This window comes from Sus scrofa, chromosome 8 (assembly GCF_054392235.1).
Source record: "Sus scrofa isolate SSC_HxYL_T2T_F1_AM1 chromosome 8, Sscrofa_HxYL_maternal_Yorkshire_Landrace_v2.0, whole genome shotgun sequence".
Classification (NCBI taxonomy): Eukaryota; Metazoa; Chordata; class Mammalia; order Artiodactyla; family Suidae; genus Sus; species Sus scrofa.
This window is the reverse complement of record NC_139390.1, coordinates 135,817,936-135,844,658: the sequence shown is the minus strand read 5'-3', so window position 1 is coordinate 135,844,658 and position 26,723 is coordinate 135,817,936. Positions and strand designations below refer to the sequence as shown.

The 26,723-nt window shown below is 37.1% G+C and overlaps 1 protein-coding gene across 9 annotated transcripts in view; it reads right to left on the bottom strand.

Moving 5' to 3' along the window:
- Positions 1–1,169: 1,169 nt before the first annotated feature.
- The window catches only part of SNCA (synuclein alpha), a 143,149-nt gene continuing 117,595 nt past the window's right edge, over positions 1,170–26,723 (bottom strand). For 8 of the 9 annotated variants that reach the window (XM_005666990.3, XM_021100513.2, XM_013979022.3 and 5 more), the window contains exons 5-6: positions 8,913–8,996; positions 1,170–5,963 (exon numbers count right to left, since the gene is read on the bottom strand). In XM_005666990.3, coding sequence (XP_005667047.1) covers positions 5,931–5,963; positions 8,913–8,996 — 117 coding nt within the window. In that variant the 3' untranslated portion in view covers positions 1,170–5,930. 9 annotated transcript variants of the gene reach the window in all.

Sequence of the window (26,723 nt, the reverse complement as noted above, 5' to 3'; positions counted from 1 at the left end):
TAGAGAGATTTGGGTGAGGCCTTGCATGACAAATAATACATTCTAGATGGTCATCTGTCTGGACTTAGGTTTTGGTTATTTTACCCCAAAAAGTTGATATTTTATTAGAAAATGAAGTATTGGATAATCTAGCTTAGGTCCCTAAGGCTGTTTCAAACAGTCCAGAGGGTAAAAGGACTCCTGATGGACTTTCATGGAATGCTGCATGGGGTAATCTAACAGCACAGAACCACGGCCAGCATCTTACCAGCTCACTGGCTTGTTTAAAGCAGTGATCCTAGGGACTCAGTAAAGACATAAAGAGGAAACAAATTTTATTTTTTCCATTGTGATTACTGGTATTTCTATTCTCATGTAATGCAGAAATTTTTGTGTAAAATATTGCCTTCTTTTGGATCAAAAATGAGAGTTACCAAATGAGAGGTGTACGGAGGAAGATAATGGGAAATGAATGAGATTTGGGAAATAGATGGAAATTCAAGTGGCTGTTTTTCTCCTTTGTGGTTGACAATAATCTGTTTTAGGCTGGTGAGTTTATTTATATATACATGCCTGTCTTTCTTCACTCTAGTGACAAGAACCAAAATTACTGAATATAAATATATACGTATCAAACACATCTCACTTGGATGTGAAGGTGTATGTCTTGATGTGTACAGATGGGTTTAAAGATGGATGTGTTCCATATAGATAGTGCTTATAGATTTGGTGCATATTTATCTCTTAGCAGTGCTTTCTCAACTTTTTTTGGTGCTAGGCGATACTCTATAAATACTCATACTGGTTATTAAACCATTATAATCCTCTCATAGCAATTAGTAAACAGTCTCTGCTCAAGTTCCCAAAGTGATTCTATCATCATCCTAATCCCGATTACTGTTTTCTTTATAAATGTTTTATTTATTCATTGAGATATAATTGATATATGGTATCAGGTCAGGTATACAACATAATAATCAATATTTGTATATGTTGTAAAATGATCATAATAAATCTAGTTAACATCCATTACCACAATTTTTTCTTATGATAACAACTTTTAAGATCTGTTCTCTTAGCAACTTTCAAATATACAATATAGAGGTGTTGCTTTATGAGTCTTTATATGTTTTGGATATTAATCCCTTATCAGATAGGTGATTTATAAATATTTTCTCCAATTCAGTAGATTTTTTTTTTCATTTTGTTAATGGTTTCCTTTACTATGCAGAATCTTTTTAGTTTGGTGTGGTCCCACTTGTTTATTTTTGCTTTTATTACCTTTGCTGTCAAATCTAAAATATTATTGTCAAGACTGTTGTCAAGGCTTTACTACTTAGGTTTTTTCCTGGAATTTTATAGTTTCAGGTCTCCCACTGAAGTCTTTAATCTGTTCTGAGTGAGTTTTTGTGTATGATATAAGACGGTGGTCCAGTTTCATTCTTCTGCACATGGCTGTCCAGTTTTCCTAACACCATTATTTGAAGTGACTGTCCTTTCCTCCATTGTATGCTCTTGGCTTCTTTGCTGTAAATTAATTGATCAGATATGCATGAGTTTATGTCTGGGTTCCCTATTCTGTTCCATCAATCTATGTGTCTGTTTTTATGCCAGTACCATACTATTTTGACTACTATAATTTTGTAATATAGTTTACAATCAGGGCATATGATGTCTCCAAACCTTTTCTTCTTTTTCAAGATTACATTTACTATTATAACTGTTTTATACTAGGTGATGATATAAATGAAGATAGCTAAACATTTAAAATAATTAGTTCTTATTTATCTTTAAAAATACAGTGTTCTCGTCTAGTACCACCACCCTCACTACCGTCACTACTTAACGCTACTCCTAATCCTAGCACTACTGATTCACTGATCACTTACCACAGGCCAGTCTTGGTCCTAGGTATTCTACTTAGATAAACTCATTTAATCCATGTAACAATGCTATGATATACTATTATTATCATCTGCATTTTTATAGACAAGAAATGGAAGCACCAAAAGTTAAGTAACTTGCTCAGACTAATATGGGTAGTAATGCTATAACTGAGACTCAAGTCTAGATCATCTAGCTTTAGAATCCAGGATCCCACTAGTATTCCTGCCATCCTAATTAAGCAAGCACCCCTAATTCTTTTAAATTAAGGTATTGTTATCTTTTACAAGATCAACACATAGACTCGCTACTATATTTGTTTAGATTTGACTTTAGTGGAGCCCATCTTAGCTTTGACATTTACAGATGGGCTAGCTTTCATCTCACAGCAAGACATAAAGCACCTTGGTATTTAGTTTACCTGCAAAAGGCAGTTAGGGAGCCCTAGAGGGACCTAATTAAAATGCAGCACATTTCCAAGGCACCATATCTTGCTGTGTTGCCATAGAAACAGTGGGAAAATCTGGTCACTGACCTTTAAGGGAATCTGAGGATACATTTTCATAAGGTTCATAAGAAGAGCTATCCTAATATATTAGCTATAGTTGCAGGATCAACTTTGGAAATCCCCTATGCCATCCTACCTGACTTTAGAAGTATATTACATCAGCAAAAGCCACGAGAGGCTCACACTGGACTTTTTGAAGGAATGCTTTTTAACTCCTTCCAACATACCATCTGTGCTATTGGATTTAAAATAATCAAAGATAGTGCTGTAGCGGCAAAGAAACGTGAAAGAAAATCTTAGATAATTACATGAGGTACTGGAACTAAAATAATGTTTAGAATGATTTTACATTACATCTATTGCATTTGGATTCTTGAGATCTAGGCTTACTCAAAGGGAAAAATATGTATTACTGTGTCAAAAATATGTACCTCGAAAATCAAAGCTTAGTATAGAATGTTATGGTGTTACAATTTAAAAGTATACATTATCAATTCATGTACTTTCCAGCTTATTTATAAATTCAGCCATTACATTAATAAATATGTATAACTGAAAAATTCTGGATATACTTTATATATATGTATTTTTTTGCCATTTAACAGAAGCTAAGTACCCATGATACAACAGAAAAATGGCAAAGCCTACCTCCCTACGGACTACTATTACGATTTTATTTTCATCTTCTGAAAATCATTGAGTCCTAGTGATAGTGTATGTGCATTGTTTAGTTATAAGGAAGGATCAGTCAGGGTAATCATGAGGTGGCTGGTTTCTCTTTGAATTAGAAATATCCGTATAATTGAGTATCACTTATTCTAGATAAAGATGTTTGAAGAAAACTAGATACACCAATAATTATATGTAGAAAAGCAAGGCTACTATCTCATTCCCTAGGCTTCTGGGGGTTACTTACATAGCTGCACATCCTCACTCAGAGACATGATGTGGCCTCGAAGCTGAGAGCACAGACTCTGCCTCCGTATTGACCGGACTTTGGGATTAGCCACTTCCTGGTTCTGTGGCTATGAGGACATTACTTAGCCTGAAGGTGCCTCTGTTTGCACCTATATAAAGTGAGGATGATAATGAAACTTGAGAAGTAAATGAGTTACTACTGATAAATCACTTACATCTATACACATAGTAATACAGAAAGTGTCTCTGGCTCAATTTCTAGGAACAAAGCAAACAGGGAAGTGCCAGCCCTGTTGCTGTCCTCCCCAAGAAAGAAAGGACACAGTAGGACGAACTCATCTGAGACAGAGAGTGCCATCAGTGGCGTGGACAGAGGAGTCTGTCAAGTTTTCAGTTAGAAAATTGTGGTGTTCTTCAGTATGGGTGATTGTCCTTGAAGCACGCATATGCGTCTGTGTGCACACGCATGTGTGCTGATCCAACAGTTACCTACGGGGTGAGCCAGAAGGATGAGGAATGTATCTGCATCTCATGGTGGGGAGATATTGAAAAAGATCTTGGACTTGGAATACCAAACCATACATTAGATTGTCATGCTGCCAATTCTGTGCCAAAGCCTGTTGACTTGTCTTGCTAAAGCCCATGGAGCATCAGAGGCTGAATAACTCAGACGTGGGGGTACGATGTCTGAAAAATAAACAGGGGAGCAGACTAACCCTCAGGCTCCTTTTCAAGTGGTTATGTCACCAGTGGCTGTGAGGCAAGAGTCCTCATGTGCCTTTTACGACTTTTTGTTTAAGTGCTTCGCTTCAGACCACCGCCACTGATGTGTATCTTCCCATGGTATTTCCTATGCACATATTAGTACTAAAATCACATGCTTTTTGTACAAAAAGATTTTAATTTTTCATGTGGTGTTCTCGTTAATGTATCTAATGAAACAAGAGACTTACTACTGTTCTCCAGTTTAAGACTACATAGGCAACTTAGCTGCCTTTTTCCAATTAGGCAAAAAGAAAAAAAGGAAGTTTCTATGGTGATCGTGCTTCTAGTTATTATATTCATTCTGCCTTCCTTCCTTGCCAATGCCTTATATACATCAAATTACTCATGATTCCATATAAGCTGCCTAGCACTTCTAGAATATTTTCTTAAAATTGTACCTTCTACTGGTGACTTTTTAAAGGGACTCTATCATTTTTCTCCTGAATAATTAAAAAGATAAACTAAATCATTCATATAGGTCTTTTGACATTCAAATTTTCTTGTCAGCACCCATGGGGAGTTGAAAGATCTTCCTCAAGTAGGAAAACCTGTCCTAAAGAAATATCCTAGCATTCGTGTGTGTAGCAGAGTTTAAAGGGGTACAGGAGATTCCCATAACTCTAGGGACTTGACATTTTTAAAGGGAGTCTCTGATAGTTCCCAGAGATGTTTAAAGGTATTTCCTGGAAGGAAAAAGATTTGATTAAAAAAAAAATGCTGGGTTAGGAGTTCCCGTCGTGGCTCAGCAGAAACCAGTCTGACTAGTATCCCCACGGACAAAGGTTCGAACCCTGGCCTCACTCAGTGGGTTAAGGATCTGCTGTTGCTGTGAGCTGTGGTGTAGGTCACAGACGCAGCTCAGATCTGGCATGGCTGTGGCTGTGGCCAGTGGCTACAGCTTCAATTTGATGCCCCTATTCTAGGAACCTCCATATGCCATGTGTTTGGTCCTAAAAAGACCAAAAAAAAAAAAAAAATGCTGGGTTAAAGTTAACCAGTTTATCTCAGAGACTTTAACATGCTACTTGTTAATGTGTCTTATGAATAGCTAAAGGGGATGAGGTCAAAATCATTTCTTACACTTATCTATTCCATGGGATCCATCTTTAAGTCGTAGCATCTCAAGGCATTAGTACACAGCTGGCAGTGTTTCTTCTTCCCACAGTAAAGGGTTAATATTCTGTCTTTTTTTTTTTTTTTAACCTCCCCCAAAATGCCTCCTTCTTTAAATGGCCATCAAGAACTTTATGTTTAAGTTAATTGTCTCAGTTCTCATTCGTGGCATTTACAAGCATGATTTTATTATTCAAGCGAGATGGGATCAAAATAAACTTTTTGTAAGGAGATAACGTTTTATTTTAATTTCCACCATTTATATACAAACGCAAGTTAACAAAACACATCACAAAACAGTAACGTTCTATAGTTAATATTTATAGGTGCATAGTTCCATGCTCACATGTTTAAGTATTGTATATATTAACAAATTTCGCCATACATCATTATTCTTCGACGGAATCCTGAAAAGACACTTTTAAATCTTAGGAGAGTAAATCACTCACAATTTCTCAACAGCAACAAAAAATAGATTTAGAAATAAGTGGTAGTCACTTAGGTGTTTTTCATTAAACATTTTAGGTTCGAAGCCACAACAGCCACAGCACACAAGACCCTGCTACCATATATTCAGTGAGAGGGAAGCACCGGAACCGAGGTGGGGCGGGTACAGATACTCCAGTCACTGCTCATGGAAGACTTCAAAAGACACTGTGAAAGCGTTGAGAGAAGGTCACGACTGGGCAGGTGGGAACGGGGCACTTGGACAGGATGGCACGTCTGTCAGCAGATCTCAGGAAACTGGGAGCAAAGATACCCCTTAGGCTTCCGGTTCATAGTCCTGATACCCTTCCTAGTAAGAAAATCAGAAAGACCACGTGAAGCGTGCCTGTAAGTGACCCGTTATGGGGCAAAGGAGATGGGACTACCACCTTTATTCAAAAGGGCAAGCCATGTCCTAACTGTTCTGGAACTATTCTACATTGAATATACTTGTCTTTTGAATCGTTCTGTCTTCCTGTCAAATAGGAAAGCCAGTTAGGCCAGTGGTCAGAGTTAGGGCATCTGAGTTCTACCTCCAGATGTGCCATTTAACCATCATGTGACCTAGTCCTGAAGGACAAATGAGTTAGCCACTGTTATCTGGCTCTGAGTTTCTTTGGCGGCCAAGTATGGGAACTGGCTCAGGTGGTTTCTTTGAAAGAAAGGAAGGCATTGAAAAGTCCCATTTTCTCTCCTTTTACTTCCCCATTTGGGAAGTTCATCTGCATCTGAAGCTTCAGCTATTACTATTTCAAAGCTCCTCCTCTCCCCCTACAATATTTGGATAATATACACAGTTAAAATATTCGAGTTCCCACTGTGGCACAGTGGATTAAGAACCTGACTGCACCGGCTCCAGTTACTGCAGAGGCATGGGTTTGTCTTTTGTCTTTTTTTTTTGTTGTTGTTGTTGTTGTTGCTATTTCTTTGGGCTGCTCCCGCGGCGTATGGAGGTTCCCAGGCTAGGGGTTGAATCGGAGCTGTAGCCATCGGCCTACGCCAGAGCTACAGCAACGCGGGATCCGAGCCGCGTCTGCAACCTACACCACAGCTCACGGCAACGCCGGATCGTTAACCCACTGAGCAAGGGCAGGGACCGAACCCGCAACCTCATGGTTCCTAGTCGGATTCGTTAACCACTGCGCCACGACGGGAACTCCAGAGGCATGGGTTCGTTCTCCAGCCTGGCACAGAGGGTTAAAGGATCCGGCACTGCCTGGCAGCTGCAGCATAGTTGCAGCTGAGGCCCGGATTCAATCCCTGGCACCAGGAACTTCCATATTGGATGGGTGCAGCCATAAAAAGAAATTTATTTATTTTATATTTTATAAACATTTATTTACATTTCATATAAATGATCTTAACCAAACCAGATCAGTCCTCCTAAAGAACAACTGTAATAATATCATCATCCTGCTTAGAAACACATTTTCCGTTAAGTCAAGCTGCTTTCTGAATAAAGTACAAACGTAAATGGCCAGGGTTTTCTAGCACTTTCCGGTTTGTCTTTCGCCATCTCTGTAGCCTTCATCGGCCACTATTCTCTGAGCTTGAATCATCGTTAATTATTGTTCCTCAGACGTATCCACGTGCAATCTCAGCCATGCTGCCCTAGATACTTCCTTGTGCTGGAATGTTCTCCCTTTACTTTAGCCTATTTTATCTCCCGCCCTTTCCCAGCCAGATCACTGCCACCTCTTCTACTGAACTTCTCCTGATGGATCTAAAGAAATCTTGTAGAATGTTAGCTTTTGAATGCTGTGCATACTCTTGCTCCTATGACGTCTGGCGCATAAAAGGCAGAGTCAATAATGTTTGTTAAGGGGAATCAGGATGAATAAAATGGAGTCAGTTAGTTTTTATCAACCTACCAGGGTATAACCCTTTATCCTGGTACGATCCATGACTCTTGTATTTTCTATAGATCTTAGTGTTGTGCCATGCAAAAAAAAAAGACCCCTGAATATTGCTAAAATGAATTAGGCAAATAATCTCAATTTCTGCAAATGGGGTGATTATTATTATGCCTTTTAATAACCTAACTACAACACATGTGAACTCAATTCTTAAGCAATAATACATTTTCTGATGATGTCTGATTTTAGTGTCAGGATAGTATTGCGTTCATAGAATGAGTTAGGGAGTGCTGCCCCTTCTGTTTTTTTGGGCGATAATTTATTTGGCATTAATTGTAATTAGTTGGTATTACTTCTTTAAATGTTTGGTAAAATTCACCAGTGAAGCCATCTGGTCCTAGGACTCTCTCCCTGGCTAGGTTTTTAAATAACTCAGTCTTTTCATTAGTGATATATTCAGGTTTTCTATTTCTTCTTGAGACAGTTTAATTAATCTAAAAGTATTTTCTAATTTTCCTTTGATATATATTCATTAAAAAAAATTATTTTGAGGGGAGTTCCCATCATGGCACAGCAGAAACGAATCCGACTGGCAACCATGAGATTGCAGGTTCAATCCCTGGCCTCCCTCAGTGAGTTAAGGATCCTGCATTGCTGTGAGCTATGGTGTAGGTCGCAGACATGGCTCAGATCCCAAGTTGCTGTGGCTGTGGTGTAGGCTGTCAGCTGTAGTTCCAATTTGACCCCTAGCCTGGGAATCTCCATATGCCACAGGTGTGGTCCTAAAAAGCAAAAAAAAAAAAAAAAAAAAAAAAGATACAAAAATCATTTTGAAATTGAAATAAATTATACTGTTTAAAATACAAGAGTGAAATATATCTATAACTGCAAACCATGCATTTATCATATTTCTACTCTATAATTTTTTTGAGTGACTTATTTTACTATGCAAATATCCCACTGGAAATGCATGGCAAATAACAATTTTTATCTCTTTTGGCATTTAGTAGGCTTCTCTAACTTTCCCTATTGGCATTTATTTCAGACTATAAAGTTTCTAGTAACATAATTCCTTAATGCGGGGGGGCGGGCAGCAAAGTCTGTAAAAAGCCAGGCTATAAGTATCTTACACTGTGTGGGCCATATATGTTCTCTTTCACTGCTGATGCCTTTAAAAAAAACAAAAAACACCTCTTTACAAATGTCAAAACCATTTATAGCTTGCAAGTTGTCCATTCAACACCTGTCTTGGATTTGGCCAACTTGTGCATCTAGAGAGTAAATCATTCTCATTAAGGACAAACAGATAGGAAATCTGACAGTGACATATTTGGGCTACTGATTACTATACCCAAATTGAACTCTTCAACTCTATTTTCAGTTTGACGTGTATAAACTCTTACCTCGGAAGGCATTTCATAAGCTTCATTGTCAGGATCCACAGGCATATCTTCCAGAATTCCCTCCTGGGGGGCTCCTTCTTCATTCTAATATTTAAATGAAAAGTAGCCAAAGACTATGAGGAGGTACCGTTATTAACTTTTTAAAATCACAATTGTACTTTGAAAAAAAATCTTATGTACAGTACTGGCAGGGGGATGTATAAAAATGGCATGCATTGTCACTGCTGGCATTCTAAACTACACAGTGCCTTTGGTAAAACATTGAGGCAACATGTGTTATTAACTCTAAAAATGTACAAGTTTTTTGCCCAAGTAATTCATCATTCAGGAAACAGTCCAAAGCCAGAGAACAAAGGTGTTATTCACAGGATCAATGACGGCAGTAAAAATCATTAACCTAAAGGTTCCATGAATGTTGAAAAGTTAGAAAACTTCAACTATTCAGTCAATTATTATAAAAACATGTATTACTATGACAGAAATTATATAAAAATAAGAACCTCTTTATGCTATAACATTTAGCAGTATATAAATATTTTACATATTGTGAATACAACCTGGATAGAATTCAGTTACGGAGGTGCCATGGATTGCAAGAAGGCACAACAAAATATTAAAAGTACTTTGTGTTGGGTAGTTATGACTATTTCTATCTTTCTGTAAGTTTTTAACTTATGTAACCATTTATAATATAAAAGCATACATATTTTATAGTTTATTTTTAACAATGGCAAATAAACAATGTTTTCCCAAAACGTCACGATTGAAACCACACACATTTGGAGGGAGAAAAGTCAAATATTTGGTCAGACAAATTTCCAAGGGACTCTCCTTAGAAAGAGGATGCCACAAATTCAACCTGAAATGGTCATGGTTTTATTCGTATGCTTCATTAAATGCCTTTTGTTGCTTTGTCTTTATTCCAGAAAAGGAACTATAAAACGAGCTCATTAAAAATTAAAAAAAGCAGGGATTCAATGTGAGCCTATATGGACTTACTCAAAGACATCAAATAGCCCCTCAGTCAATGCGGCTTAGGTTTACATCAGGCACAGTTTTAAATAACATCACCCCATGTCTTCATCATGAAAACGACTGACAGGTAGGCAGAGGGATAAGGAAATGACCATGAGAAAAGGTCACACAAAAGCCCAGGCTTACACTAGCTGGGCAGAGAAGCTTATAGATCAATCTCTTCTGCCCAGCTCCTGTTTTATCCATTTAAAAAGTCCAGGTTGGGAGTTCCCATCGTGGCGCAGTGGTTAACGAATCCGACTGGGAACCATGAGGTTGCGGGTTCAATCCCTGCCCTTGCTCAGTGGGTTGACGATCCGGCGTTGCCGTGAGCTGTGGTGTAGGTTGCAGATGCGGCTTGGATCCCGCGTTGCTGTGGCTCTGGCGTAGGCCGGCGGCTACAGCTCCGATTCGACCCCTAGCCTGGGAACCTCCATATGCCGCAGAAGCGGCCCAAAGAAATAGCAAAAAAATAAAAATAAAAAATAAAAAAGTCCAGGTTGTTTATAGGTAAGATTTAAACCAACCCCCAAATACCTCACTTCTAAATGTAGAGTTAAAGGTACTGTTTCCAGTGTCTCACCTCTTGGTACAAGCCAAGAATACAGGTTATGCTATTGATGCTTAGACACAAGGGCTGTACTGTCGTAAGACTTGAATTCAAATCCTACCTGCTGCAGAGTCCAGATCTTCTGGAGCTGTTTCTAAGCATCAAATAGTCTTAGTGATACAATGGAGCAGCAATGCTTTTTTAACTGGGAGGAGTCAATAACATCCATCTCATTGGTATTTAGATAACTTTTAGTGATAGCCAAGTATCAAAGCAAAGTGAATTCCCTGTTTCTCTGCATTTTAAGTTTTTAGAGATTTACTGTCTAACCTTATTTGTTAAAAGATTTTGATATAGACTGGACCCGTGAATATGCAGAAATAACTTGCTTTTTGATTATCACAAATGAGGTGCTAGTTATACAACTAAAGACTGGTGAATGTCATTAGATGTGTGTGTGTGTATGTGTATTTGGGTATATCTGATTGATGCATCATTCAAAGTCCTTCCAAGTAACACTGAATGTGCTGGTGCCTCTTTGGCTAGATAGATCACGTATTGTGATCAAGTCAAGTCCAACTCTGTTCATTTAATTATTGATTTACTCAAGTTGTAATTACATCATAATGGCTTATTTTAAAAAGTGCATGCATTTCTGGGCATGTATCTACCTAAACTTTAAAACTGCACTTTGAGTATCTATAATTTCTAAAGTAAAATATCTGTTGCTTATAGCAGGGGTTTGAGAAACCATAGAGGACGTGCTAATACAATATTTTTAAAAAGAGGTTAAATAAGTGATGAAAGAGAAATCAGCTATTAAAAGGAAGACACAGAGATAAATGAGAAATAGATGAAAAAAGTGAAATATAAACCCGAGTTCAGTAAGTATCAACATTCACAAGATGAGGGAGGCCTATATTTTCAGAAACTTTTAGTCACTTAAGAAATAAATATATATTGCTTTTACCAGTCTGACTGCTCGACTTTATCTGTTGCTCTCTGGAGAACGGAATTATTGATTTCATTAAGATAAAAATACATTAATATTAATATACTATCATTAAGATCTTTACCTGCATTACATGATATCAAGTAGAAATAGCTGACAGAGCTCCCATGAGGCTGGCCATCCTTAGCCACATCTTCCCAAGGAAATTTGGTTTTAGGGAGGTTGAGTAGCTTGTTCAGAGTCAAACTAGGAGAGGTGACTCCCGACGCGGTGCTCTTAACCACTGCCTGAACTCTTCCCCCAAAGAATGTTGGCTTCCAAATGCTTTCCTTACTTATCTATAAATTTCAGAAACTGAGAAGCAGGACATCCTTTCATGTCCTAGTGACGACACCCTGCCTCCCCTTTTAAGGTCCCCAGTGAAGAGTCTATTCCTGGTAAACAATTATCTCATAATTTTGATTTCTGAAACCCATCCAAGAAGTTTATTCACAAATATTGTGTGCTCTGCAGGGCCACATCATATTTTTATATTGTAAAAGTTTACCCAGAAGGAAAACACAAAAATGGCTAGTTAAAGCGTAAGTGAGAATTGTCTTTATCAAATCATGGATGACTCAACTAGTGCATGGGGAAAAAAAATCGCCCCTAGAGCATGATTAAAGAAACTAGTGAGGGTTAAAGAAAGAGTGGGGATGCAGTTGCAGTATAAAAGATAAGTAAGTACTCACAGTCCTTCAATACAGGGTAATGGTATTCAATTTCCTATTTTCTATCTAGTCTTGTTGCTGCCATATAATTTCACCAGCCTATTGTATCCTTCACATATAATCTTTCGACCCTAAATATTCACTAAGGTGCTTCTTAGTGGTCAGAATTGGATGCGGCAGTATGAGGAAAGACACCATCTCCGTAGGAAATTATTATATAAGGAAGCAAATAATTAGAACCAGGGTTGACCAGAATAAATGCAATTGCAGGAAAACCATCAAACATGTATCTTGCCTTTCTTGTATGAACTGTACCTTAGGGTAAATAAATAATTGATAAGTATGGGTTTTCTTTATAATCTTTCCTTCTAAGAAATGAAAGAAAATTAAAGTATCACCTTTTTACAAGGAATCTAAGCAACAATCATCAATAGCTACCACCCTGACATGAAGAGAGATAACCATGTATCATGTGTCCTGATGGGAGACATATCACCACCTGAAAAATATCCTTGCCGAACATTTGAATTTGATTGACATCTGTCACTAGATCTGATGATTTACAGCAAATAGAAAGGGACTTAAGAAAAAGTTCATATCATTGGATACAGTCAGCAAGCTTTGGACTGTGGGAAATGATACTGGACAAACAACTCAACAACTTCAAGCAAATTGCAAGAAAAACAAAAGTTTTGAGGAACCTATAGATAAGTAAACTTGAGAGGGCATCAGAAAATTACAACTTAAGAAACTTATTTCGTTCTTCTTTGGAATCCTGATTGAAGAAGATGAGAAATATGAGACAGTTGGGGGAATTTAAACACTGACTAGATATTTAAAGAGTTGTTTTTAATATATGATTTTATATCGGGGTTTCACTTAAAATGAAAGTCCTTAACCTTAAAAAATAATCAGATGTTTTCAGATCAACTAAGGTATCTAGGGATTTGCTTTGAAATCATCCAGGTTTGGGTGGAAAGAAAGGAATAGGCTGTAGAAAAAATAGGAATCTATGTGGTGGTGGTTGGCTGCATCTGAAGGGGAGCAGAATATACACCCCAAAATGTGACATTCTGGCAAGTGGATTGTTTTGAACTGAACGCAATGAAGGCCTAGCAGACTCGGGAGCTTTTAATCTCCTGCATAACTGCCCCGAAGAATTTAGACGGGAGGGCCTATACCAGAAAGAGAGTTTACCAGAGTTTTTTGTTTGTTTTTGTTGTTGTTTAATTTGCCTGGTAGGGTAAACATCACATTTCCAAACCTCTGCTTTTCTCGTCTTCCTGTGAACTGCCCTCCTCCCCTTTCAAGCTCTGGCCCCCATCCCATTCTCTGGCTCAGCGTAGTATATAAGCCTCAACTGCCCAACTGCCTTTGAGTTCCATTATTTTTGCGGGGCGTCCATATGTATGAAATTAAATTTGTTTTTCTCCTGTTAATGTGTCTTATGTCAATTTAGTTATGAGCCCTGCCAGAGAACTTTTAAGAAATGAAGGAAAAAAATTTCCACCCCAATAGTTAGGTGCCCATTGTGGGGCTCTCCTCTGGCTGGACATTGCTTGTTTTGAGGCTGCTCAGATCCTGGACACTCTGGGAGAAGGTCTGAATTCTTACCATGTCACTCTCTTGTATCCCTGTCTGCAGGATCTGGTGGGAATGAGAGTGCTGAGTGTCCTTTGCTTTTTTCTTGATTTAGATTAGCAGGAGAAAATATTTGCGTGAATCAGTTCTTTTGGTATAGCGACCGTAGTAAAGATTTATGAGTATTCTCACTTTTTGTTGATCCCTTTCCTCCTAGAAATGGTTATTACTGTTTTCTTTTGCTGTTTGTGTTGTTTGTCATAAGGAAAACCACAGGACTGAATACAGACATAGGTCCTACAAGCTTGTTGTTTGAGCTGGCCTCACAGCCTGGTGAGTTCATGGTTCTCGCCAGATTCGAGTCTCTTTAGGCAAGCTTTGCTGTGGTTCCTGTATATTTAAAAAAGACGATGTATTCTTTTTGCCTTGTTTAGCCCCATCTACCTGTCTTAACTTCCCTTTCCTGTTAAGATGCACAGAGAGTACTCATCACCAGACCCTGAAAGCCAGGAATTGAATTTAGCAGAATCACTTGGGAGGGGTAGTAGGGCTGGCTTTGCTGTTCCTTACAATTCCTCCTACTTTTCCAGGGCCCTGTAATCAGGTTCTGCCAGCTTCAGGCTTTCCCATGCACTGTCCCTTACAGATGTAACCTGGACCCCCAAGCAAAGAATCCATGTCTGTGCATGGCAGCAATCCTTTTAAATCACAAAGTCCTTTTATCTCCACTTTCAGTTCCTACTATATTTAGGGAGGAATTAGGAAGATTAGTGGACATTCACAGTCTCACAGGGATCCTGATTAGCTGCTAAAGTGTGTCGTTCTTCCATCCATAAAAATTATTTTGGATTATATATAATAAAATTATAGTTAACAGGCAAACCAGACAGATCCCTGGGGGAGAAAAAAGTAAATCCTTACAGAAGAAATAGCTGACCCAGACCCTCCTACAAATAATCAGGAAATGGATGAGCTTAAGTCCAATATTAAGGGGCTAATCGAAGCAATAGCAGATGTCCCCCCCTCCTCCCCGCTGCCCCAGATGAATTGGCCCAAGATTGAAATATACATTCAGAGAAAAAAAAAAGGAAAACAGAAGAAATGGTGGGGGAAAAACTGTAATTGTAATGTATACATGTAAGGATAACCTGACCCCCTTGCTGTACAGTGGGAAAATAAAATAAAAAAAAAAAAAAAAGGAAAACATTTTAAAGTCCTTTGCTAAAGACTTTATCCAGAATTTTAAAAGGCATACCTGAAGCTCCAGAACATAGAAATCTTTTGATTTCTATCTTATTTGGAAATCTCCCTGCTATAAGGAAGCATATTAAAGGTAACAGTTGCATGGATTCGTCATCCTCTTGATATTCCAATTCTTTGAGGAATTAAAATCAGCTGTCCTTATCTGACAAATCTTTGCAAAACCAGAGGTGCAGCTCTAGAAACAAATCAAAACACACCTATATTTACCAACCCCTAAACTTCCCCTATTCATTTCAAAATGCTTGCGTGTATTGTAAAAAGATCAGGACCGTGGAACAGAAGGGTTCTAAAGAGAAAGAAAATAGTAATTACCCTAGACTTCTGAGAATAGAGAAACATACTCCAAAAACTCCCAGGAGACAGCCTGAATTCTTCCTTTGCCCCTCGAAGATGCGGATCTTCCATGTTTTTGAAATGTGAAGGCCACAAGGAGATAACAAAAACACAGCCCACAGTCATCTGAGACTGAAGGATGCAAAGCGGGTGGGGGTAGCTTTATAAAATAAAATACAAACGGATATAAATATTCTCTTGCCCAACATTTAATCCACAGCTTCCCTAAAATTATTCGTTAAGGACAAACACAAAGCTTAAAAATCTTCGCCACAAAATGTAGTAAAAACCTTTAGCCATTTGAGTGGGTAACCTTGACTTGTTCCATCTTCCAGGAACAAAATTTGGATGGAACTGTTACTGATGAACTAGTGAGTTTTGTATTGTACCCAATTCTTGGCTAAAATTTTGGAATAAAAGCTGCAGGACCCCTATTTGTGTCTCTGTGTTTATATATGTCTACAGATAGATGATATAGGTATGTATGTGATAAGCATGTGAAACGGAGTTTGGCACTTGGCCATCTGGCTCTACATGGATTAAATCATGAGCCACTCTAAAATTATTTGTTAAGGACGAATACAAAGCATTGCCAAAATGAGTGGGATTTTGTTTGTTTGTTTTTAATTAACTGGCTTTGTTTAACTGGCTTGAATAAAAGTATGCACTTACCAATTTGTTTTTGTTTTTGCTTTTTAGGGCCATACCCATGGCATATGGAAGTTCCCAGGGTAGGAGTTGAATCTGAGCTGCAGCTGCTGGCCTACACCAGAGCCATACCAACTAAGGACCCAAGCTGAGTCTGTGACCTACACCACAGCTTATGGCAATGCTGGATCCTTAACCCACTGAGGGAGGCCAGGGATCTAACTGGCAACCTCGTGGTTCCTAGTCTGATTCTTTTCCACTGCGCCACAGTGGGAACTCCCTCAATTTAAATATTTTTAAACTCTCAGAAATATAACAGAAATACAAGCCAAATGCTTTTCAAGTTCCTGTGGTCTGGGATAATCTTTGATAAATAAAAGCTAATTCAAGTTTGCTGATTAATTAAAATAAGCATGTCTTTAGATTTATTAGCATTAAATATAATTTATTCTCCCTAGGTTTACTACAAGTCAAATAAGCTCATGTTGTCTCCTTTACAAAATCTGTCAGAAAAAAAAAGTAATCTAAGATGATGGCCAGCTGCTGTAATGTCTTAATAAATTTTATGAGTAATTTAAACATAATTGTTAAGAACAAGTGAATTAAATGATTGTAAGTGGGATACAATTTTTGTGTTAACATTTCAAAAATAATGTTTCATGATCTGTCTCCTTAACTAGTTTTCTAAATCTGGTAACTGAGAGTTTTGCTATGTTGAATGACAGGATTTCAGTGAGGTCATTTCCAAATAAGATGAAATACAGAATCATTAATCACTGAACATAGGCTTATCCACTGTAATCTTCTTATTACAGAGAAACTACAGATATTTTGATCTGTCAGTAACATGTCTTGTGCCACGTTAAAAAATTATCCTGTGAGAAAGCATAAACTTTCAGAAATTATGAAATGTGTTCCTAAACTTGCTGATCTACTGAATGCTAATGTGACAGTTCACAACTGCTTACTTAGTTTTCACAAGAAATTAAAGCTTCCAAGAGTTAAGAATTCTAATTAATTTATGTAATTAAAATTACTAGAAATGAAAGGCAAACTCAGTATGCAAGGAAAAAAGATATGCTTTTGGCTAAGAAAAAGTATGCAGTATGGAGATATGTTTTTATAACGGGAAAGAGACTAATTTTGTCCTAAAATAAAGTAACTGATTATTTCAGGATGAAAAAGTAGAAAATAAAGGACAAATTAAATGGATATACAAAGTTGAGAACAAAGGGAGGGTAAGAAGGAAAGGAAAAGAGAGTTTTGCCTTGTGCAGTCAAGCTGGCTTAAAACTAAAATAATAAGTCTTTTAAAAATAAGCATGAATGCCAATAGCATATTTATATTTGTGTAAAACTAACATTTAATTTTCTTCCATCTGCTAACGAGGTTTTCCTGGAATACTGGTTTGCTCATCATAAGACTGTGAAAGGTCTTTTTTTTAAACTCTTAGGTAATCTAAAAAATACAGATTCTGTACTTTATCAAAATAATTTATTGTGCTTCATGTTGTCTTTGTCAGATCTTTGGTTAGTAAAGACATTGAGTCTTCTCTATTAAAAGAGATAAGTTGAGTGTATTTTTAAAATGTTAAACAATTATGTTAACTTTCTATATCTGCCTACAAAGTATTTTGTTGTCACTCTCGTTAAATGCGTTACTGAGCATTGTATCACAATGGCCTATGATCCGATTTGAATCCCCAAAATCAAATGCTAAAGTCTTTTTGGCCTTGAGATAACAGGGATTTTCAAGAGGGTCCCAGGAATATCTTGAAAGATTTGCTCTCTTCCCTCACTCCAGAAAAATAAAGAAAGAAAAAAAGCTCTTAAACTAATTAAGCTTATCTGATGTTAAATTACATGGTAAGCATTGTCGGGCAAGAAACTATACTAAAATTTCTTTATGTTATAGTTGTGTGGATGTATGTAATTAATATGTATTCAATTATACATGTAATTCTATGTATTAATTGCATAGAATTCCTAAAAATGTGATATGTAATGTTCTCAGTCATAACTGGTTATTACCTAAAAATGTTGTATGTCACAAAAATAACACAATTTCCTTGTCAACTGAATTACAATGAACTCTCATCATATCTTTAACTGTGATTTTTTTTTTTTTTTCCTCTTTTGTCATTGACAGTTACTGTTTTACTCTGATGCTTTGGCCAAAGTGTTGTATGAAAATGCTCCATTCTCAAGAAAACCCCTAGAAAGAAATCTAACAAGTACAGGTTTTTGATAAGTTTCTGTTCAAACCACTGAACTGGGTAAGAATTTGCATAAATCTAAAGGAAAGACTGATGACCTCCTAAGAATTCTAACAAAATGAATACTAATAAGAATTAATTACATGGGACTGAATGATTGATAAGGCTTGATAACAACTTGTATGATGTTTTGTTTGAAATATTCTTGGTTATTTGGTTTTGTTTTTTTAGATTTAACAAAACCTTTTTCTTTCTCTCTTAAGCTATTAGCAATTTGGTGAAATATATCTCTGTGAACAAAGATATAATGATTACTTTTTCTCCCTATCTGGTCCCTCCAGACTTTGGAAACACTTAGAGAGTATTCTTATTTTCATGGCACTATATTTGCATAAGTTCAATAAGAATCTGTTCTCATAACGTAACATAATTGGAAACATTAGTTACATGCCAGATCTTTGACTGGAATGTCATATTTGAGGATGTGCATAGAGGTATATATGACCAGACAGTTTGAAGGAACGAAGGTTGACTTTCTGGAACCAAGAATGCCCCTTGGAAAACTAGCCTTGGTATCCTACTTCCAGGGTTCCTGGCAGCCTTATTAGATGAGTAAAGAAAGTCACTTCCTGGCAGGTATAGGAACCTCAACATATCTTGGGGACCTCAAGAAGAGAAGAATTTCCTCAAATATATTGTAGATGTTGCAGGCAAAGTCTGGCAATAAGTTCTTAGCTTGGCTGCCTGGCCTCCAGAGGCTTTTACAAGTCAAATCTGAGATTCCTTATGACAAGTTTCAGCAAAGCAGATTTAAAAGACCCTCAATGGTTAATCACGATTTTTGCTGCACTTGTGTAAATATTGAGGCCAAATGTATTAATCTAGACTTAATTTGCAGAGAGATCAGTCTAACCACGGTTATCTTTGGCGTAAATGTAGAAAGAAATTATGTCTCAGTAATATACCCTTGTAGATGTCGGATTCTGGTGCTATTAATTGTCTTTGAAGTTTAATTTTCTACCTGCAAAATTAGACTGGATCCTGAATTCTCCCAATATTTGGCTACAACTCTTCAAACTAACGTTTCCAATTTTCTTCCACTTTTTGACTTGGATCACTAAAAACAAAACCTGCCATTTTCCTAAACCTCTGCAAACTAAATGTGAACAACTTGATATAAACTTTCCAGAAATCACTACAGCAGCTCATGTATAGTCTTCATACTTATTGCTGTGTGAGCCACTCAGAAAGTTTACCTGAACACCAAGTCGCATCAGAAAGCCTCAAACTGAAAAAGATGCTTTTGCTTGGACATCTAGAAATCACAACTGGCTGCCCTCAGGACTCAAACTGGGTTTACAGTCTGCTCCAAACATTAACCTTTGTTTTTCTTTTGTTTCCACAGAAATACCTTTTATTGAATATCTGATTGCGTGTACAATATAGACTTAGCTTTGAGAGCCTAATTACATCACTGCTTCCTGAAATAAGACTTAACCAGAGATAACCTTTTTTTTTTTTTTTTTTTTAAATCTGAAAGAGCTTATCTGAATGACCAGGTAAACATCTGATTATCAACACCTGCCCTTTGCCTCTTCCAGTCAATTGCCTGCCTTCCCTTGGAAGCTGCAGGCCCCTTTCCCATTCCTTAGGTCAGGATGGTATATAAACCTCAATTTGAATCCCATATCTTCGTGGGGATCCCATATGTACAGAATTAAATGTCTTTATCTTGGGAATCTGTCATATGCTGAATGTTATTAGATCAACTGAAGAACCCAGAAGGGAAGAAGGGAATATTTTTCTGCCTCTACATATGTCTGTAACTTTTAATAACAATATAGTCATTTCAATAGTTACTCTATATATCTAATGCTTTTCTGAATATGATCATATAATCTAAATTATAAGCTCCCTAATATTAAGATTTTTTAAACATACTAAAATACTTGGCAGCTATTCTAAGAGAGAACATAACAAGAAACACTTCAGATAATCACGTTATAATTTACCCCATACCTGTATATTTACTGTTTTATAAAACTATCTCTTTAAAAAATAAATGTTATTTAGAAAGATCTCAATTCATTTCAACTCCAGTTTAGAACTGTGCCTAATTATGCATTGAATTTTATAAAAAGGAACATTGAAAATTTGTATCTTATGGGTATTCAGGTCTTGTTTTTAAAACTATCATATTTGAGGGATTTCAGTCATGGCGCAGTGGAAACGAATCCGACTAGGAACCATGAGCTTGTGGGTTTGATCCCTGGCCTCACTCAGTGGGTTGAGGATCTGGGGTCGCCGTGAGCTATGATGTAGGTCACAGGTGTGGCTCAGACCTGGCATTGCTGTGGCTCTACAGCAAACTCCTAGCCTGGGAACCTCCATATGCCACAGGTGCAGCTCTAAAAAGACAATAAATAAAGCAATCATATTTGATAATGTGAAATGAAGCTTATATTCATTTTTAGCACAAAGAAAAAAAATACCAATAAAGCAAATGTTGAACACCTTTTAAAAAACACATTCTGTTCACAAGTTTTCATTTTAATGATGTTATCAACCCAGTATATGCTAGAGGAACAAGCTACATGAGAAAATTACCTGGATTCTAGCCTACGCCTGCATGTTTAGGAAAAGAATCTGTGTTCTATAGCTTCTATAGGGTAATGTATGAAGATAAGTGAAATAATATCTCTTTTATGTCTCTAATAGGCCCTATTTCCAGAATATTTCTGGTCTCCTTTTACAAATGGTCTCCTTTTAAAACACACAGACACAGACACACACACAACCCTAGACCACTGATTATCTCTGATGTTATCTCCTGAGACCATCCTGAATCTCCTAATAAAAAAGTTTAACTACAGTATATGATTTGCATCATAAATTACAAACATCACCAAAGCAAAACATAGCAACAAGGCTTAGTAAAGATGTGGCTCCTGGTCCTCTGTGAGGCATTCTTATTGACGAAAATGACCTACTACCCTCATTAGCTGTGTTATAGACCTATTTAGAGTGTGCCTCAGCAAATCTACAAATTACTGTGTCACCAAGCATCTAGGTCACATGAGAATAGCCAAATTGATGAACACCATAAGTCATATAGTAAACACACTATACTATCTATAGTTTATACCTACAAAGAAATCTTTTCAAATTAAGAATGCAATTCTATAGATAAAAGTAAAAAATGGGACCTAATCAAACTTACAAATTTTTGTGCAACAAAGGAAACCATTAAAAAAAAAGACAACCTTGGAATGGGAGAAAATAGTTGCAAATGATGCAACCAACAAGGGCTTAATCTCCAAAATATACAAACAACCCATACAACTCAACAACACTGAAAAACACAATTGAAAAATGGGCAGAAGACCTAAATAGACATTTCTCTAAAGAAGACGGATGGCTAGTAGGCACATGAAAAGATGTTCAACATCACTGATTATTAGAGAAATGCAAATCAAGACTACAACGAGATACTATCCCACATTAGTCAGAATGGCCATTATTAATAAATCTACAAATAACAAATGTGGAGAGGGTGTGGAGAAAAATGAACCATCCTACACTGTTGGTGGGAATGTAAGTTGGTGCAATGGAGTTTCCGCAAGAAAACTAAATATTAGAATTACCGTATGATCCAGCAATCCCATTTCTGGGTATATGTATATCCAGATAAAACTATAATTCAAAAAGATACATGCACCCCTATGTTCATGGAAGCACTATTCACAATAGCCAAGACATGGAAATAAACTAAATGTCCATTAACAGATGAATGGATTAAGAATATATAGTGTATAGATATAATGGAATACTACTCAGTCATTAAAAAAACAAAATAATGCCATTCACAGAAACAGACGCAACTAGAGATTATCACACTACATGAATTTAAGACAGAGGAAGGCAAATATCGTATGATATAATGTATAAGTGAAATCTAAAATATGCCACAAATGAACCTATCTACAAAATAGAAAGACTCACAAACGGAGAATAGACTTGTGTGTGACAAAGGGGAGGGGGGAGAGAGAGGGAGGGATGGATTGGGAGTTTGGGGTTAGTAGGTGCAAACTATTTAATTTAAAATGGCTGAACAAAAGAGGTCCTACAGGATAGCACAGAAAATGATTTTCAGCCTCCTGGGATAGATCATTATGAAAAATAATGTTAAAAGTATGTATATGTGTGTGTGTGTGTGTGTGTGTGTGTGTGTGTGTGTGTGTAGGTATAATTGAATCACTTTGCTGCACAGCAGAAATTGGCACATTATGTCAACTCTAAAAAATTAATAAAAATTAATGTAATTCTATTCTAATTGAATGGTACTTTTAGAGAACCTAGTCTTACACAGGAATGATATGTATTTAGAAGTTGTTCCTGCTTGTCTTTGGATCATCTATTAGCATATTATTCATTTTCTTGTCTTTTGCCTTTCTATTTCATTAGTCTTGTCAATTCTGAGGTGGGGGAGAAGGGAGAGGGAGGAGAAGAGAAAGAGAACAGATGAAAAGAAAACTAGTTTGTTTTTAAAAGCTTTGGGAGTAGAGGAGAGAGCAAAGCTAATAGATTAAATCTATTTTAGGGGGCTATTTTTAGATGTTCTTTGTCAGTATCTCCGAATTCAATTTTAAATACATTCAACTATAAATTACAAAATAATCAGACTGTTAACTGGACTATGAAATCAGGAATCAGTATGAAATCAATTTGTAGAAGAAATTTTCTTTACATAGCAAATAGGTAGTATTCTAGCTTAAATCTTCATCCTTCTTGGTAAGCATAAGCAGTAGCCCAGTAACTGCCATATTTATGAGAGAGGCATGCAATTAGCTGACTCACCTAATAAGACTTCACAGCAGATCAACAATTGCCGGCTTTTTCATGTTGCTTGGATGTAGACCTAGTTGCAAATACTAATACCTAATAGGAACTCTGATGTAAATATTTTCAGTTTTCATGTCCAAAGATTAATTCTCCTTTTCCATTAATGAAGAAATATTACTATGGATTTCTAAATGTATATTTACAGAATTCTTGAAGATCAGTGATTAAATAAAACATCATCAAAGTGAAAGTTGGTCAGCCCAAGGAAGATCTACTCTTCTGTTGAACTCAAATGGAGCCAGGCATTTAATCTTCACAAATACATTGATATTTGGAGGCAAGTCTTAAAAAATAGCAACCGAGGGAGCAATCAGTGGGGAGCGTAGGTCCTGACAAAGAAAGAAACAGGGAGTCTGCTTCCATATCTTAGAGAACCTAGGGAACGCTGAAAGGCTCCTAGGGGAAAAAATTACTTTCAATAGCATAGTGTAGGAGTCCCTGTTGTAGCTCAGTGAGTTGCAAACCCGACTAGTATCCATGAGGATGCAGGTTCTATCCCTGGACTCGCTCAGTGGGTTAAGGATCCAGCATTTTCGTGAGCTGCCATGAAGACTGCAGACATGGCTTGGATTTGGCATTTCTGTAGTGTAGGCTGGCAGCTGCAGCTTTGATTTGACCCCTAGTCAGGGAATCTCCATATGCCACAGTTGTGGCCCTGAAAGAAAAAAAAAAAAAAAAAAAAAAAAAAAAGCATCCTGTGACAAGGCTCAGGTGTTTACCTTCAAAAACAAGTGGGACACTGGTCTTAACACCTGGCTGGGAGAAACTACTTCAGGCAAAACAAACTGATCATACGCAAAAGTGTGGGGAGGACCCATAGGACACTGAAGCAGAGGGAAGGCAAGAGCTTCAGGATCAGATTGGTGCACGTGAAACGCAGGCAAAGAATGTTAAACAAAACAAGTGAAGATGTGTCTGTTTCATCTAAGAGAGCGAAGATTAGGAACAGCTAATAAGAAAGCCAAAGCAGGAACATGGTACAAATCAGGTGTATGTGAAAATGTGAGCTTCCAAGAGTCTCCATGTTCCCAGTAGGGAACAGATGCCAGTCTAGTGTGAAGAGCTTTCAAGATCTGGAAGAGAAACTCTTCAAGAGGATCTTGTTTTTCAAGCCCTGTTTAGCATCTGAACACAGTGCCCCACAGGCCACAGTCATCAATTACAACAGGGGTTATAGTCAGTCTACCCTGTAGTTTCTACTGTTGTTACATTGGTCACATCCACTGTGGTTGTTAACATTTTTTTTTTTTTGGTTACTTAGAAAAAGTTTCCTCTATCCTTGTCTCAATACATTTTAGATAAAGCAGAATTTACTCAGAAGATTATCAAGAAACAACCTGGCTAGGTATGTACTCAGAAGGTCATTCAAATAAAGTATTATTAAATGCTTAATTTTTCATCTTACTCTAACACGGAGTAGCAATAATAGCTAAGGCTTATTCAGTGCTTACTCTGTATTTGTTCTGTTTCAAGAGCTTCCTATGCATTATTTCACTTTAAATACCAACTCCTTGTGGAAGTTCCAATTATTTATTTTTTCAGTGGATGCACAGAGAAAGGCGGTCTAGCTCCAGAGCCCTAACTCTTGGTTACAATGCAATATTATTTTTCAAATGTTGTGACAAAAACTTCTTATTCAAACATTAAGTTGAGATGCCTACAAAAAAAAAAATTCGATTTCAAAAAATTAATACTCTCAAAATACAGTATACTGTATGAGTAAATATCTGTTATCTCTACCATTAATTAAATGTTACCATTTTTATCAGAAAAGTAGAGGCTGAAAGAATTTTTAATAAATATGTGAGTGATATATTTATAAGGGAAAAACAGACAGAAAATAATTTTAATCACATGGTTATTAAATCTGCAAACACTAAGTTGATTGACCTTTTGTTACATGGTGAAATAGCTTATAATAAATTCAATGCATAGTGTTTTTCTGGTGTAGACCTTTTCATTAGAGTGGTTCTAACAGAATATAATGATAAAATGGTCAGAAATAAACTGATTTATTTTGTCCCCTAAATATGTGGCACAGAAATGACAGTTTCCAGAATGGTTTGAAACATCATCACTTGAATTTCTTTCTTCTCTCCTTTTGACCAGCCACAAGAGCTTTGGCCTGGATCAACAGCACTCTCTTCCTTAGCTTTACACTGGAAGTGGTCGTCTCTTCCAAGCCCCAGGGACAGGTTCCTTTAATTCTCACACTACAATGCAGCGATCCGATAAATCCATGGGCAGATGTTACACTTGGTCATGATGTTTATTTATTGACTGTATTATTTCACGGAGAATTTGAAGAGGAATAAAAGATTATTTCCTCATCACAACAAATGAATAGCCTTTGCTTTGTCTAATGTTGACATTTTCTTCCTTTAATTAAGCACTAAATCTTTGTTTTCTTTTGATCACTTTTAAAGCATCCATTATTTCTGAATTACATTATTGAACTCTCACTAAATTAGTACAGAGTTCTGTAATTTTTTTCAACTACTCTCTTTAATTTGGCTCATGTAAATTTCCTATTGGCTTTTGCTGAGGGGGAACTCCTGATTTTATATATCAGATGGAGAAAAAACAGAGACCACACAGAATATTCTGTGTTTTTAAGATGATGGAACAGGAATTCCCATTGTGGCGCAGAGGAAATGAATCTGACTATGAACCATGAGGTTGTGGGTTTGATCCTTGGCCTTGCTCAGTGGGTTAAGGATCTGGCTTTGCTGTGAGCTGTGGTGTAGGTCACAGAGGTGGCTCAGATCCCACATTGCTGTGGCTGTGGCATAGGCCGGCAGCTGCAGCTACAATTAGACCCCTAGCCTGGGAACCTCCATATGCTGTGGGTACAGCACTAAAAATCCAGGAGAAAAAAAAAAAAAAAAGATGAGGCAACAGTCTTAGCGGTCTAAAAGAGTACATAGGGTGGGGCTGTGTGTGTGTGTCTATGTCTGTGTGTTGGAAAATTATATATTAAGGATTATTCCTAATTCTATCACTGTTGAGAAACTGAAAATGGTTGCCCGATCACTCTAAATATCCTGTATCACAGTCCCCTTCATGTACGTACTATGTTTCATTTGGAAGTCCCCCAAAATATACTTTTAAGGGCATGGGATTTGGTGGTAGACTGACCTAATGGCAGATGATATCTTTGAGATTTCAAGCAGCTTAGATGTCTCAACTGGAACATGGTAATAATAAAACCTTTCCCAGAGTGTTGTACTAAATGAGACGACAGACATACATTAGCCTGCAATGACCAGCACAGTCATAATGCCAAATATTTACTGAGCATCTACTGGGGGCTCACCTGTCTTAAGAACTTATCTTGTTATCTAAGTATCCTAATCAATGCCTGTCATATATTGTCTCAATTCCTATCACCCATTCTTTTCATCTTATTGCTAATTTTATTTTTTAAAAAGCTTTTCTTGGAAAAGGTTGCAGCAAAGGAAAATCTATTTAAGAACCATAGCTTTTGCCTTATCTTACTAACTAGCCACCTTCGATTCTCCAATGAACGGCAGCGTTTTGCTTTTCTCACATGGTTCACAGGACTTCCTCTTTGATCCCTTTCTCTCAGCTGCCTAGGACTACTGCTAAAAACTTTTGTGCTAAATGATAGATGGGCCTTTTG